A 12,086-nucleotide genomic window follows, 5' to 3' on the forward strand; every position below is an offset into this window, starting at 1 on the left:
AGTAATTCCCTACACTAGCAACCCAAACCGGCCCTAGTCTTCTGTCCCAATTCGCGTCCTCCAGACCTTCCTATCTAGGGTCATGTCCTCGGTGAGCCCGCCTAATCACCTCACCCCAGTACTTCTTCGGCCTACCTCTACCCCTCCTAAAACCATCCAACGCTAGCCTCTCACACCTACGAACCGGGGCATCCATGCCCCTCCTCTTCACGTGTCCGAACCATCTCAATCGGGCTTCCCGCATTTTGCACTCCACTGGAGTCACACCAACCTTCTCCCGGATAGTCTCATTCCGCACTCCATCCCCTCTAGTCAGCCCACACATCCAGCGCAACATCCGCATTTCTGCAACCTTCATTTTTTGGATGTGGGAGTTTTTAACTGGCCAACACTCCACTCCATACAACATGGCCGGACGGACTACCACCCTGTAGAATTTGCCTTTCAGCTTAGGCGGCACCTTCTTATCACACAACACCCCCGACGCGAGCTTCCACTTCATCCATCCCGCCCCAATACGGTGCGAGACATCCTCGTCAATCTCACCGTTACTCTGGATCACGGACCCGAGATACTTGAAACCATCCCTCTTACATACCTCCTGTGATTCCAGCTTCACTACTACCTCATTCTCCCGCCTCACGTCATTAAACTTGCATTCTTGCTTCTGCTCACCCTGAACCCTTTAGACTCAAGAGTTTGCCTCCACACCTCTAATTTGTCATTCACACCCCCTCGAGTCTCATCTATCAGAACTACATCATCTGCAAAAAGCATACACCAAGGCACCTCCCCTTGAATACGCCACGTCAACACATCCATCACCAACGCAAACAAAAAGGGACTAAGAGTAGATCCCTGATGCAATCCTGTCAAGACAGTGAAATGCTCTGAGTCTCCTCCCGCCGTCCTCACCTGGGTTTTCGCTCCATCATACATATCCTTAATTGCTCTGATATATGCCAGCGATACTCCACTCACCTCCAAGCATCTCCAAAGCACCTCCCTGGGGACTTTGTCGTAAGCCTTCTCCAGGTCGATAAACACCATGTGCAGGTCCTTCTTCCTTTCCCTATACTGTTCCACCAACCTCCGCACCAGGTATTGCCTCCGTCGTCGAGCGGCCAGGCATAAATCCAAACTGGTTTTCCGAAATAGACACTATCCGTCTCAGCCTCACCTCGACCACTCTCTCCCAAATCTTCATAGAGTGACTCAATAACTTAATCCCCCTATAGTTATTGCAACTCTGGATGTCACCCTTATTCTTATAGAGAGGGATCATGGTACTCCACCTCCAAGCCTCGAGCATCTTTGCCGTCTTGAAGATTTCATTAAACAATCCAGTCAACCACCTTACACCAGCCTCTCCAACGAACTTCCAAAACTCCACCAGTATCTCGTCCGGCCCCGTCGCCCCACCCCTTCGCATCCTGCGAACAGCCTCTCTAACCTCTTCTACCTTAAAACGTCTACAATAGCTAAAATCCCGACACTCCTCTGAGTGCTCCAGTTCCCCTAACACAATAGCTCTATCCCCTTCGTCATTCAAGAGCCTATGAAAGTACGACTGCCATCTATTCTTAATGTGGCCGCCCTCCACCAACACTCTACCGTCCTCCCCCTTAATGCACCTCACCTGATCGAGGTCACGACCCTTCCTCTCCCTAGCCTTAGCGAGTCTAAAAAACTTTTTCTCCCCTCCTTTCCCCTGTAACCCTGCATACAAGCTCTCAAAAGCGGCCGTCTTAGCTGCCGCGACTGCTGACTTAGCCTCCTTCCTAGCTAGCTTGTACTCTTTCCTGTTTACTCATTTCTCTTCTTCGTCCTTACTCTCAACCAATTTAGCATACGCCCCTTTCTTGGTCCCCACTTTTTTCTCCATCTCTTCATTCCACCACCAATCCCCCCGATGATGCCCGGCCCGGCCCCTAGAAACACCCAACACCTCACTTGCATTCTCCCTGATGCACCTAGCCGCCCTATCCCACATACTATCCACGTCCCCCCTACACTCCCACACCCCCATTCCCGCCAACTTCTCCCCTATCTCCCACGCATTCACTGACGTCAAGCCGCCCCACTTAATTCTAGGTCTACACTCCTTACTCCTCCTCTTTCTATTCTTCTTTATACCCAAATCCATAACCAAGAGCCTATGCTGGGTCGAAAGATTCTCACTCGGGATGACCTTACAGTCCTTACACAACGCCCTATCCCCTTTCCTAAGCAACAAAAAGTCAATCTGGGTCCTGGCTATCGGCGCTTCGAAAGGTGATCAGGTGATCGTCCTTCTTCGGGAAGCCCGAGTTCACCACCACCAGCCCAAAGGACCTCGCAAACTCCAATAGAGTAGCCCCCTCTTCATTTCTTTCCCCAAAACCAAAACCACCATGCACATCACCAAAGCCTCCCGGTAACGCCCCGATGTGCCCGTTGAAATCTCCTGCTACAACAATCTTCTCCGAGCTAGGCACGCCTCTCACCACTTCTTCCAAAGCCTCCCAAAACCGCATCTTCTCCTCCCCTTCCGATCCCACTTGCGGCGCATAGGCACTACACACGTTCAGGGTAAACCCCCGAATGACCAACTTAATAGTCATCAACCTATCGTTGATCCTCTTCACCTTTACTACCTGACCTCTAAGCTCTTCATCTACTAAGATGCCAACTCCATTCCTACGCCTCTCGCTCCCGGAGTACCACAGCTTGTAACCATCCACCTCCCTAGCCTTAGACCCTACCCACTTGGTCTCTTGAACAGACGCAATATTGATCCTCCTCTTCCTAAGAATCTTCACAAGCTCTATGGACTTACCCTGAAGGGTTCCTATATTCCAAGACCCAACCCTCAGCCTACCATCACTATCCGCACGCCCTCCACTACCCCCCCTCCCCCCGCGGCCAAACCTTGGCCTCCCTCCCACTCCCGCCCTTTCCTCATCCCCCGCCCCCACCACGGCCCCACGCCCCAACCCCTCGGACATGACCCTATCCAACCATTACCGCCCACAGCTACAACCACACGAAAGTATAAGAAAATATAAAGATATAAACGATGGTAGTAGCAAAGCAGCAGCAAGAAATACAAGGCTCACACAAATTCAAAGGAATAATCCAGGAACAAAACTAAACTCAACTAGAGAGCAAACACCACTGGACTCAACACCCACAGCCCCAAAAACAGATTCCCAAGCCGATAACCCAGTCCAAAGCAGTGCAAGAAACGACCACAGCAACAGCAACAACAGACAATATCAACAAATCCAACGCAAGTCAAGGCACAGGGGCTACTACTAGCATAATACGAAGAATGAAATAACAAAGGTTAGAATTCACCGGGTTACGCTTGTAAACCAAGCCGGAAACCAAAGCCCAGCGTTGACCGGGTTCCGTGGGATTCCGGTGCTGAGATGGAGTTGCGGCTGCTGGAGACCGAGGGAACTGGTCGTCGTTTCGGTGCTGCGGCTGCTGGCGGTCGAGCGGCGGGTGCAGGCGGAGCTGCAGCTGGAGACCGAGCTTCGGCTGTTGGAGACCGAATCGGCGGCTGGCTGGAGACCAAGGTGTGGGGGGGGGTGGGGGGCTATTGTATCCCGCCGGCGTCGGAGGGGGGGTATGGACGGAGAGGGGGGGAGAGAGGATTGGAACCGGAGGTCGGTGACTGAGGGCAGCCGGCGCCGGGGACTGGAGGTCGGGTCGGGTCGGCGCCGAAGGTCGGCGACAGCGACGGGGCCGGGACAAGAGAGAGAGAGAGGGTAGGGAGAGAGAGAGAGCCGTTAGTGGAGAGAGAGAGAGCAGTAGAGAGAGGGGGTCAGCGCCGGGGACCGGAGGTCGAGTCGGGTCGGCGCCGAAGGTCGGCGACGACGACGGGGGCCGGGGACCGGGACGAGAGAGAGAGAGAGGGAAGGGAGAGAGAGAGAGCCGTTAGTGGAGAGAGAGAGGGGGAAGGAGCACCAATGTGCAGTCAATAAAGCTAGAATTAATATGATTAAATCCTTATTTTATCCATATTAAAAAAAAAATAAACTAAAAAATAATTTAAATACACACCAATAATAAAAATAAATATTCAACAATTAATACACTAATTAAAAATTAAAGTTAAGAGATGGAACGACAATACCAAATTTTGAAAGTATCCGAAATTTGCAACTTTAGAAACTTTCCCTTGTATTTGTAATTGCAAAATTAAAAAATAAAATTGAGCACTTTAGTTCTTTATATATTATTTACATATAATTATATATTAATATACATTATTTTTATATCATAAAGAATTTAAAATACAAAAGTCCAATAAACCGACATGTTGATGGTTTGTTTTTATTAAAAAATATGTTGTTAATATTAATATTAATATTGATATATATATAACAACACAAACAAATAAAACGTCGACGGCGGTGGCACATCGACAACGCCGTCTCTGTTCCGGTGGTTGCTGGTCGGAATTTTTTAAGTAAGTCACCGGTTAATTATTCGATGTTTCCCCTCAAATTTCTTATTTAATTTGGTCAACGTCTCCGAAATCGTTTGACCGAATCGGAGACGGCGGAAGCACCCGCCTCAGTCTCATGTCGAGACGGGTGACCCTGTAAGTAGACCAAGCCACAGCTGTGGGAGTCTCACAACACACACACCCAGGACTGCACAATCTGACACATGTGACCATCTCGTGATGAGATTCTCATCTAAAAGCTCAGGTTGTTAAAAAGGGAACATGTTTATTCAGTTAATTAATCTTTAACAGCTTTATTTATACATTCATAATTTGTTCACTTGTCTATTTGTATAAAATTATTTTTTTACACAACCCTACAAAATAGTTCCATTATTCAAAATTAAGAAATACCATAAAAAGATAATTTTCAAGACGAACTTCATTATTAGTCTGCTCTAACCTTTAGTACTCTACTTAATATTTGCAGAAGTTTTTGAAATCACACAAAACACCTAATCAGTCCCTCTTGTGCGTTCAATCATAAAGGTGTCCGAGAATCATGTGAGTAATTCAAATATTTCCCTTCTTTTGTATTTCAATGATATTAAATTTTCAATAGTTCTTTATAATGGTCCTTCAGAAGCCTCATTGTTCTAAAAAAATTATATGGTTTTGTTAAGGAAGATTTTATATATGTTTTACTAGCTTCTTCTTTTCAAACAACCATTCTCTTCATACATCTTGTCAAATGGAAAATATTAACACTCAGCGAGAAACAAGGAGGACCGGGTATAAGGAACTTAAGAAGCAAAACAAAAACCTCCTTATGAAATGGCTCTGGATATACTCAAATGGAGATCAAGCACTATGGAAGAATGTGCTTAAGGAAAAATATGGAGGAGAGGATGCCTGGAAAACCAAAGTTGTAAGCTAGGTTTGGAAGACCATTTAAACTTGTGAAAAATTTCAGCATCAACATCACCTATAAGATAGAGAATGGGCAAAGAATCTCTTTTTGGGAAGATAACTGGCTAGGCAATGGCCCTTTAAAGTAGTTGTATGCTGAAGTGTACAAACTGAACCAGCAACAAAGGGCAAAAGTTAGTGAGGTATCGAATAATCAAGGATGGAACCTCACTTTCAGAAACATTTGAATGATTGGAGCTGGACAGATTCATTGCATTTTTCAACAGTCTCAACCAAGTCAATGGAGTGTCACTGGATCAGGATAGATAATGTTGGTTGGGAAGCGGAACCGGAGTTTATTCAGTAAGGTCGGCATATCATTGGAGAAATTAGGCAATACACAAACACAATGGCCCTTGGAGACAGCTATGGAAGGCAAACATACCATACAAAGTAGCATGCGTTGTATGGTTGGTGGTAAAGAGAGCTTGTTTGACACAAGACAGGCTGCAAAGAAGGGGAATACATCTATGCTCTATCTGTCTTCTATGTGGAGAGTATGCAGAAACAAATAGCCACCTTTTTTTTTTGCCCCGTAGGTTGACCTTTCAGTTGTGGGACATCTTTCTAGCTAAAGATTGAATTGAGTTGGGCAATGCCCACCAATACACTGGATGTGCTAACTTGTTGGAGCAGGAGAGAAGGATCTAAAGCCCAAAAAAAAGATCCGGAAAATGATTCCAGGATGCATTTGGTGGACTATTTGGAAGGAGAGGAACACAAGAGGCTTTGAAAACAAAAGCAACTCCATCCAGGCGATAAAGCATAATTGTATTCAACTTTTGCATTTATGGTGTTTTGGAATGTTCATTGCAAATACAGGGACGCAGGCATAGTCTTTAGAGTCCCTATAGAATTTTTTGTTTTGTTAACCAAGCCGAGATGTAGCTTGTAACTATAACCTATATGGTTTTCTTGGAATCAATACAAATGTTACCTTCAACAACAACAACATACCCCGTGTATTCCCACAAAGTGAGGTCTGGGGAAGGTAAAGTGTACGCAGTCCATACCCCTACCTTATATGAAATAAAGAGGCTATTTTCGATAGACCCCCGGCTCGGGACCAATAATAGTATACCAAACAAAAACATACAAATAAACAATAAAATGGGATAACATACCGCGAGATAATAAAAGAAACAAGGCATCGATAGAGTAATACTACAAACTATTCATTTGAGATCACAAGCATCATCAGAACACTACAAACAAAAAACCACAAACATAGATACAAACACAACACTCCTCCCTACTATTACAAGTGCACTCTGACCTACTAAACCTATATCCTAATTTGCGTCCTTCACACCTTCCTATCAAGGGTCATGTCCTCCGTAAATTGTAGCCACTCTATGTCATGTCTAATCACCCCCCTTCAATATTTCTTCGGCCTACCTTTACCTCGCCTAAAACCATCCATAGCCAGCCACTCACACCTCCATACACATGTCCCAACCATCGCAACCTCATTTCCACCAAAGTCACGCCCACCTTCTCTCGAATAACCTCATTTCTAACCCTACATCTCCTGGTAAGTCCACACTTCACCTCAGCATCCTCATCTCTGTCACCTTCAACTTTTGAATGTGGGAGTTCTTAACTGGCCAACACTCCACTTCATACAGCATAGTCGGTCAAATTGCCACTCCGTAGAACTTACCTCTAAGCTTAGGAGGCACTTTCTTATCACACAAGACTCCCGAAGCGAGCTGCCATTTCAACCACCCTGCACCATATGGTGCATAACATCCTCGTCAATCTCTCCAATTCCCCTGAATCATAGCTCCAAATACTTGAAACTATCCCTCTTTCAAATAGCCTGAGAATGCAGCTCCACTACTGTTAGACCCCCAGTCTAAGACATCATGGCTGGCAGGCCATGCCAAGGGGCACATTGGCCTTGACATGTGCTGAGACAAGCAATGTGACGCTGTGGTGAGTGGTGACTGAGATAGCAGGCAGCTGATAATGACCAAGGTGCTAGAGTGTTGGCAAGGCAGCCTTGCGCACAACAGGAGGGGACAGGCGCATGGCCCCCATGCGGGCATGCATGAAGGCAGTGACATAGACTCAGCAAGGCGATGGCATTGGCATGACATGGTCAAGACATTGGTATGGTCGAGACTATGGCAAAGCCAAGATGATGGCATGACATAGGCAATGGCGTGGCTTAGGTAGTGACACAGCCGATGCAGTGGCATGGCGTAAGCGCAAGCAGTGACATGACACAGGCAAGGCATAGTGCTAGCAAGGAAATGTTGTGGCTGGAAGACATGACAAGGACGAAATGTTCTAAGTATTGGAAACTGAAAATTGGCTTAGTGTTGGAACATGGCAAAATTGGCTAAAGGGGAAAGGCTGCCCATGTGCTTATCACATGGGGCAGTTGCTAGTTTGAATTTTGAGTGTTGTATACATGTGGATTTTTAGAATGTAATTTGAATACTTAGATCAGGTTGTTAAGTCATGTGATAGGCATGCAGGCCATGTCCAATGATATGCTGCCAAGTGTCGCAGTTGTAACTGTTTGTAATCGCCTATGTGCAGTCTTTTTATTGTGTTGCTGGAAATTGTCTAAGGGGGAGGGGGTTGTAATGCCTTAGTACAATTTGTGTATCATTGTCCTTTGTAATTCTGAGAGAATAATAAAGGTTGGGAACTCCCTGTATATTGTTGAGTGTCTTACGTTTCTGCACACTTAGTCTATTTCACTTAGACTGTGCAGTTTGTGTGTGGCTGAAGTTGTGAATTGTGGTACGACTGCCAAGCGATGGTGTCACGAAAAAGAAATCACCTCCGTCTCAACTACCACGTCAGCCTCACGCGTTGAACCACTGAACTAACAATCCAAGTACGCTGTCTTATTCCTACTCAACCTAAACCCTTTCGACTCTAAGGTTTGTCGCCAAACCTCCAACGATCAATTAGCACAACATCGTCAGCAAATAACATACACCAAGACACCTCCCCTTGAATATGCCGCGTCAAAACATTCATCACTAAGGCAAATAAGAACGGGCTAAGAGATGATCTCTGGTGCAACCCTGTCAAAACAGAAAAGTGCTCTGAATCTCCTCCTACCGTCCTCACACAAGTCTTTGCTCCCTCGTACATGTCCTGGATCGACCTAGTGTATGCCACAGGCACACCTCTAGCCTCCAAGCACCTACACAGAATCTCCCTGGGACTATCGTATGCCTACTCGAGATCGATAAACACCAAGTGCAAGTCCTTCCTCTTCTTCCTAAACTGCTCCACTAACCTCCTCACAAGATGAATGGCCTCAGTAGTCGAGCGACCTGACATAAAACCGAACTGATTCTCGAAAATAGTCACGATCCTTCTCAGCCTCAAGTTTATCACTCTCTCCCAAACCTTCATAGTATGACTCAACAACTTGATACCCCTATAGTTGTTGCAACTCTAAATATCCCCCTTGTTCTTATACAATGAAATCATTGTACTCCATCTCCAAGCTTTGGGCACCTTTGCCGCCCTAAAAATGATGTTAAACAACCTTGTCACCACTACATACCTGCCCCGCTAGCGCTCTTCCAAAAATCCACCGGAATCTCATCTGGACCGGTCACCCAACCCCTCCGCATCCTACAGATAACACCCTTGACCTCCTCAACCTCGATACTCCTACAATAACCATAATCGCAATACCTTTCTGAGTGTTCCAAGTCCCCAGCACAAAATCTTTATCCCTCTCATCGTTCAAAAGTCTATGGAAATAGGATTGCCAACGCCTCCTAATGTGGGCATCCTCCACCAACACTTTCCCATCCTCCCCTTGATGCACTTCACTCGGTCAAGATCACTGGCCCGCCGCTCTCTAACCTTGGCAAGCACATACAACTTCTTTTCTCTGCCTTTCTCCTCTAAAGCCACATACAAGCTCTCGAAAGTTGTTGTCTTAGCTGTCGTAACCGCTAACTTAGCTTCTATCCTAGCTAACTTGTACTCCTCCCTATTCGTCTGCTTCTCCTCGTTATCCTTGCTCTCAACAAACTTTGCATAAGCCACCTTCTCAATTCCACTTTCCTTTTAACTTCTTGTCTCAACCAATACAAATGTTACCTTATAAAAAAAAGATTTGGAGGCCATTTTCCCATAGATTGGGCCATTTCCAAGAAATGAACCAATATAGATCCATGAATCCATAGTTTCAACATTACAGTTGTTCGAAAGTCAACCATGATCAACAAGAGGAAAGACTCCAATTATTAAACACTATTGGTACGACTTTTGCTCTAACTGGTAGATAAAACTTCTTGCGGAAAGCTCGGTCGAAAAGGAAGTCTAAACTTGAGTTTTTATCTAGACACCTTCCAGAATGTCATACCAACAGTGTTTAACAAGTATAGCTCCTTTCAGTCGAAGGCCGATCAACATCACCTTTTGATTCCAAGAGTACAAACTCTTTGTTTCATCTCCTAATAATCGTGTTTATCCAGTTACCCTTCATAGTGGATTTGAGGATTTTCAAGAATCTTTTCTTTTTTGATGAAGGGTTTTTCAAGAATCTTTCTTGGTCAAACTCTCCTCTTATTAAAATTCTCTCTAGGAATTTTGATATCTGAAAATCCACTTTTGTTTGCACACTTGTACATGTGCTTAACCCAAAAAGGATACATAATAGAAGCTTTTGTAGGTTTAACAAAAAAAAAAAAACTTTACAATGTTTAGATGATGATCCATTAAAAAGAATCTTTTTTCAACTCTGAGATTTACGGTAATTTGTTTTTTTCTTCACAAGTCAGCTTTTTATTTTCCACCTGTTGGGGAAAGTCATCAATCAAACTTCAATATGGATACATGTCTCCCTATACCAAAATAACTCAAGTATCTGAAATTTAACCCTATTTTCCTTGAAATTATTAGTAGCCAATATCAACTCTAGTACAAAAATGTAACTTACCTGGAACACCCCTTTTTGTACTTTTTGCATGTGATATAGAGGTGGAAACTCCACCTAGAATGGGTTACTATAAATGAAAAGTTTCTAGGTGGCAATTTTACCTCTAGTTCTTTTTTTTTCTTGTCTGATTGTTTTCGAGATGACCCAAAATTTGACTTATAACCTAAAGCAAATCTGGAAATTGGAACTATACCTCCAAATTTTAACTATCAAACAAAAGGAAGACTTCATAAAATTTAAAAATGTTTTGCCTCTGTCAGTTCTAAATTAGAGAAGATTTGCTCACCATTTGTTCAAGCTGTTCCAGTAATCAATCTTTCTCGTTCATCTAATTTTTTAACCTTCAGAAGGCCAAAGAGGACTTGGAAGCCAAAGAACACACAGGCAGTGTATGCTATAATAGAGGGCACCTGTAAAATGAAGATGAATGCAAGTTAAACATTATTACGCGAAGATGACGAACATAAAACATACAAGTGAAGATGCAATACTTACACGGACGGAGTTGAGATACAAAATTGTAGCTAGGTTAACCAAGCTTCCAGCTGCAACTGCCTGTTCAGATGAGTACCAAAACAGATGAGATAAAGACCTTAAGTGATTAAGAAGTGAAACAATGATCAGGCAAAAAGAGCAGCAAGCTTATGTAAGTATAGAAACTATCTCCACTATCAGTGAATACCCCCCCCCCCCGGCAAAGGGCCCAAAAGAGAGGGTCTAAGAGGGGCAGCCATAGTCAGCTCAGAGAAACCTTCATCCCACAGCATAACTTTTTCTTGATACAGAAGAATTACACAACAAACATGTTGTACTTTTCTTGATTAAAAGAGTACATCAAATTTCACATGAAAATGAATATGTAAACAGTACTAGAATGTATGAAAACTTACACTTCCAATTGTCTTCTGAACAGCTGAAACACGCTGGAAAGCCCTTTCAGATTCTAAAGCTCTAACCCGAAGCTTAAGGTCGCCTTGCTCCTGTGAACAAATCAGAATAGATATAAATGGATAAAGCATAAGACTAAAAAATATGGATCTGTGATCAAAAAATTTAATTTAAAGCTATGATATGGCATGCTATCTACCAATCGCTGGATAATTGCAGCAAGTTTCTCAACTCTATCAGCCTGCCTGAACAAGTTGTAGAATGCACGAGACTGTCTGTCCCATCTCTTCCTGAAGTCCTGGAAGTCAGAAAGATTAATTGTTAAAACTTAAGCACATATGAAAAATAAAACTTGCATACATTTTCAAACTTTTAGTAGGTTTACCTTTACCACAACTTCAACACCAGCTTCACGAAACCTAAGCAACTCTAGGGCATAGCTATAGAGCACCATAGAAGTTTATGTCAAAAAGAAGGGGCCATAACTATAGAGCAGCATAAAATTTTATGTTGAAAAAAAGCAGAGGAAATTACAAAAAGAAGAGAAATTATATATCGTGGTGCACTCACGGTTTGGCAATCTCAGTGATATCAAATCGTGGATCAAGACCCTTTCCAATGCCATCTAAAACTGATAACAATAACAAAAATATCCAATATAAGAAGTTGAACGCCAAAGTAAGCAGTACAATTCTGAGCAATTACGTACCTGAAAATGCTCTAACCACAAAAGTGAATGTGGCAGGAAATCGGAATGGCTGATCTGCTGCAATGGCTAGTAGATCTTCACCTGTTAGAGAGAAGGAAATATGAGTTTAAGGCTATGAACAATTAATTAGTCTTTCATTTTCTTTTTACCTCTAA

At 43.8% G+C, this 12,086-nt stretch overlaps 1 protein-coding gene across 5 annotated transcripts in view; it reads right to left on the reverse strand.

Annotated features, from left to right (window-relative positions):
* Positions 1-12,086, reverse strand: part of LOC107850778 (protein ACTIVITY OF BC1 COMPLEX KINASE 8, chloroplastic) — a 31,250-nt gene that overhangs the window by 2,996 nt on the left and 16,168 nt on the right. For all 5 annotated transcript variants that reach the window (XR_001668719.2, XR_001668718.2, XM_016695526.2 and 2 more), the window contains exons 14-20: positions 11,932-12,012; positions 11,793-11,853; positions 11,608-11,662; positions 11,422-11,520; positions 11,225-11,314; positions 10,830-10,889; positions 10,621-10,744 (exon numbers count right to left, since the gene is read on the reverse strand). Coding sequence is in view for 3 of the 5 variants with exons in the window: in XM_016695526.2 (XP_016551012.1) it covers positions 10,628-10,744; positions 10,830-10,889; positions 11,225-11,314; positions 11,422-11,520; positions 11,608-11,662; positions 11,793-11,853; positions 11,932-12,012 (563 nt within the window). In the remaining 2 variants the exon portion in view is untranslated. The remainder of the gene's footprint in view (positions 1-10,620; positions 10,745-10,829; positions 10,890-11,224; positions 11,315-11,421; positions 11,521-11,607; positions 11,663-11,792; positions 11,854-11,931; positions 12,013-12,086) is intronic.

Source organism: Capsicum annuum, chromosome 12, assembly GCF_002878395.1.
Source record: "Capsicum annuum cultivar UCD-10X-F1 chromosome 12, UCD10Xv1.1, whole genome shotgun sequence".
Classification (NCBI taxonomy): domain Eukaryota; kingdom Viridiplantae; phylum Streptophyta; class Magnoliopsida; order Solanales; family Solanaceae; genus Capsicum; species Capsicum annuum.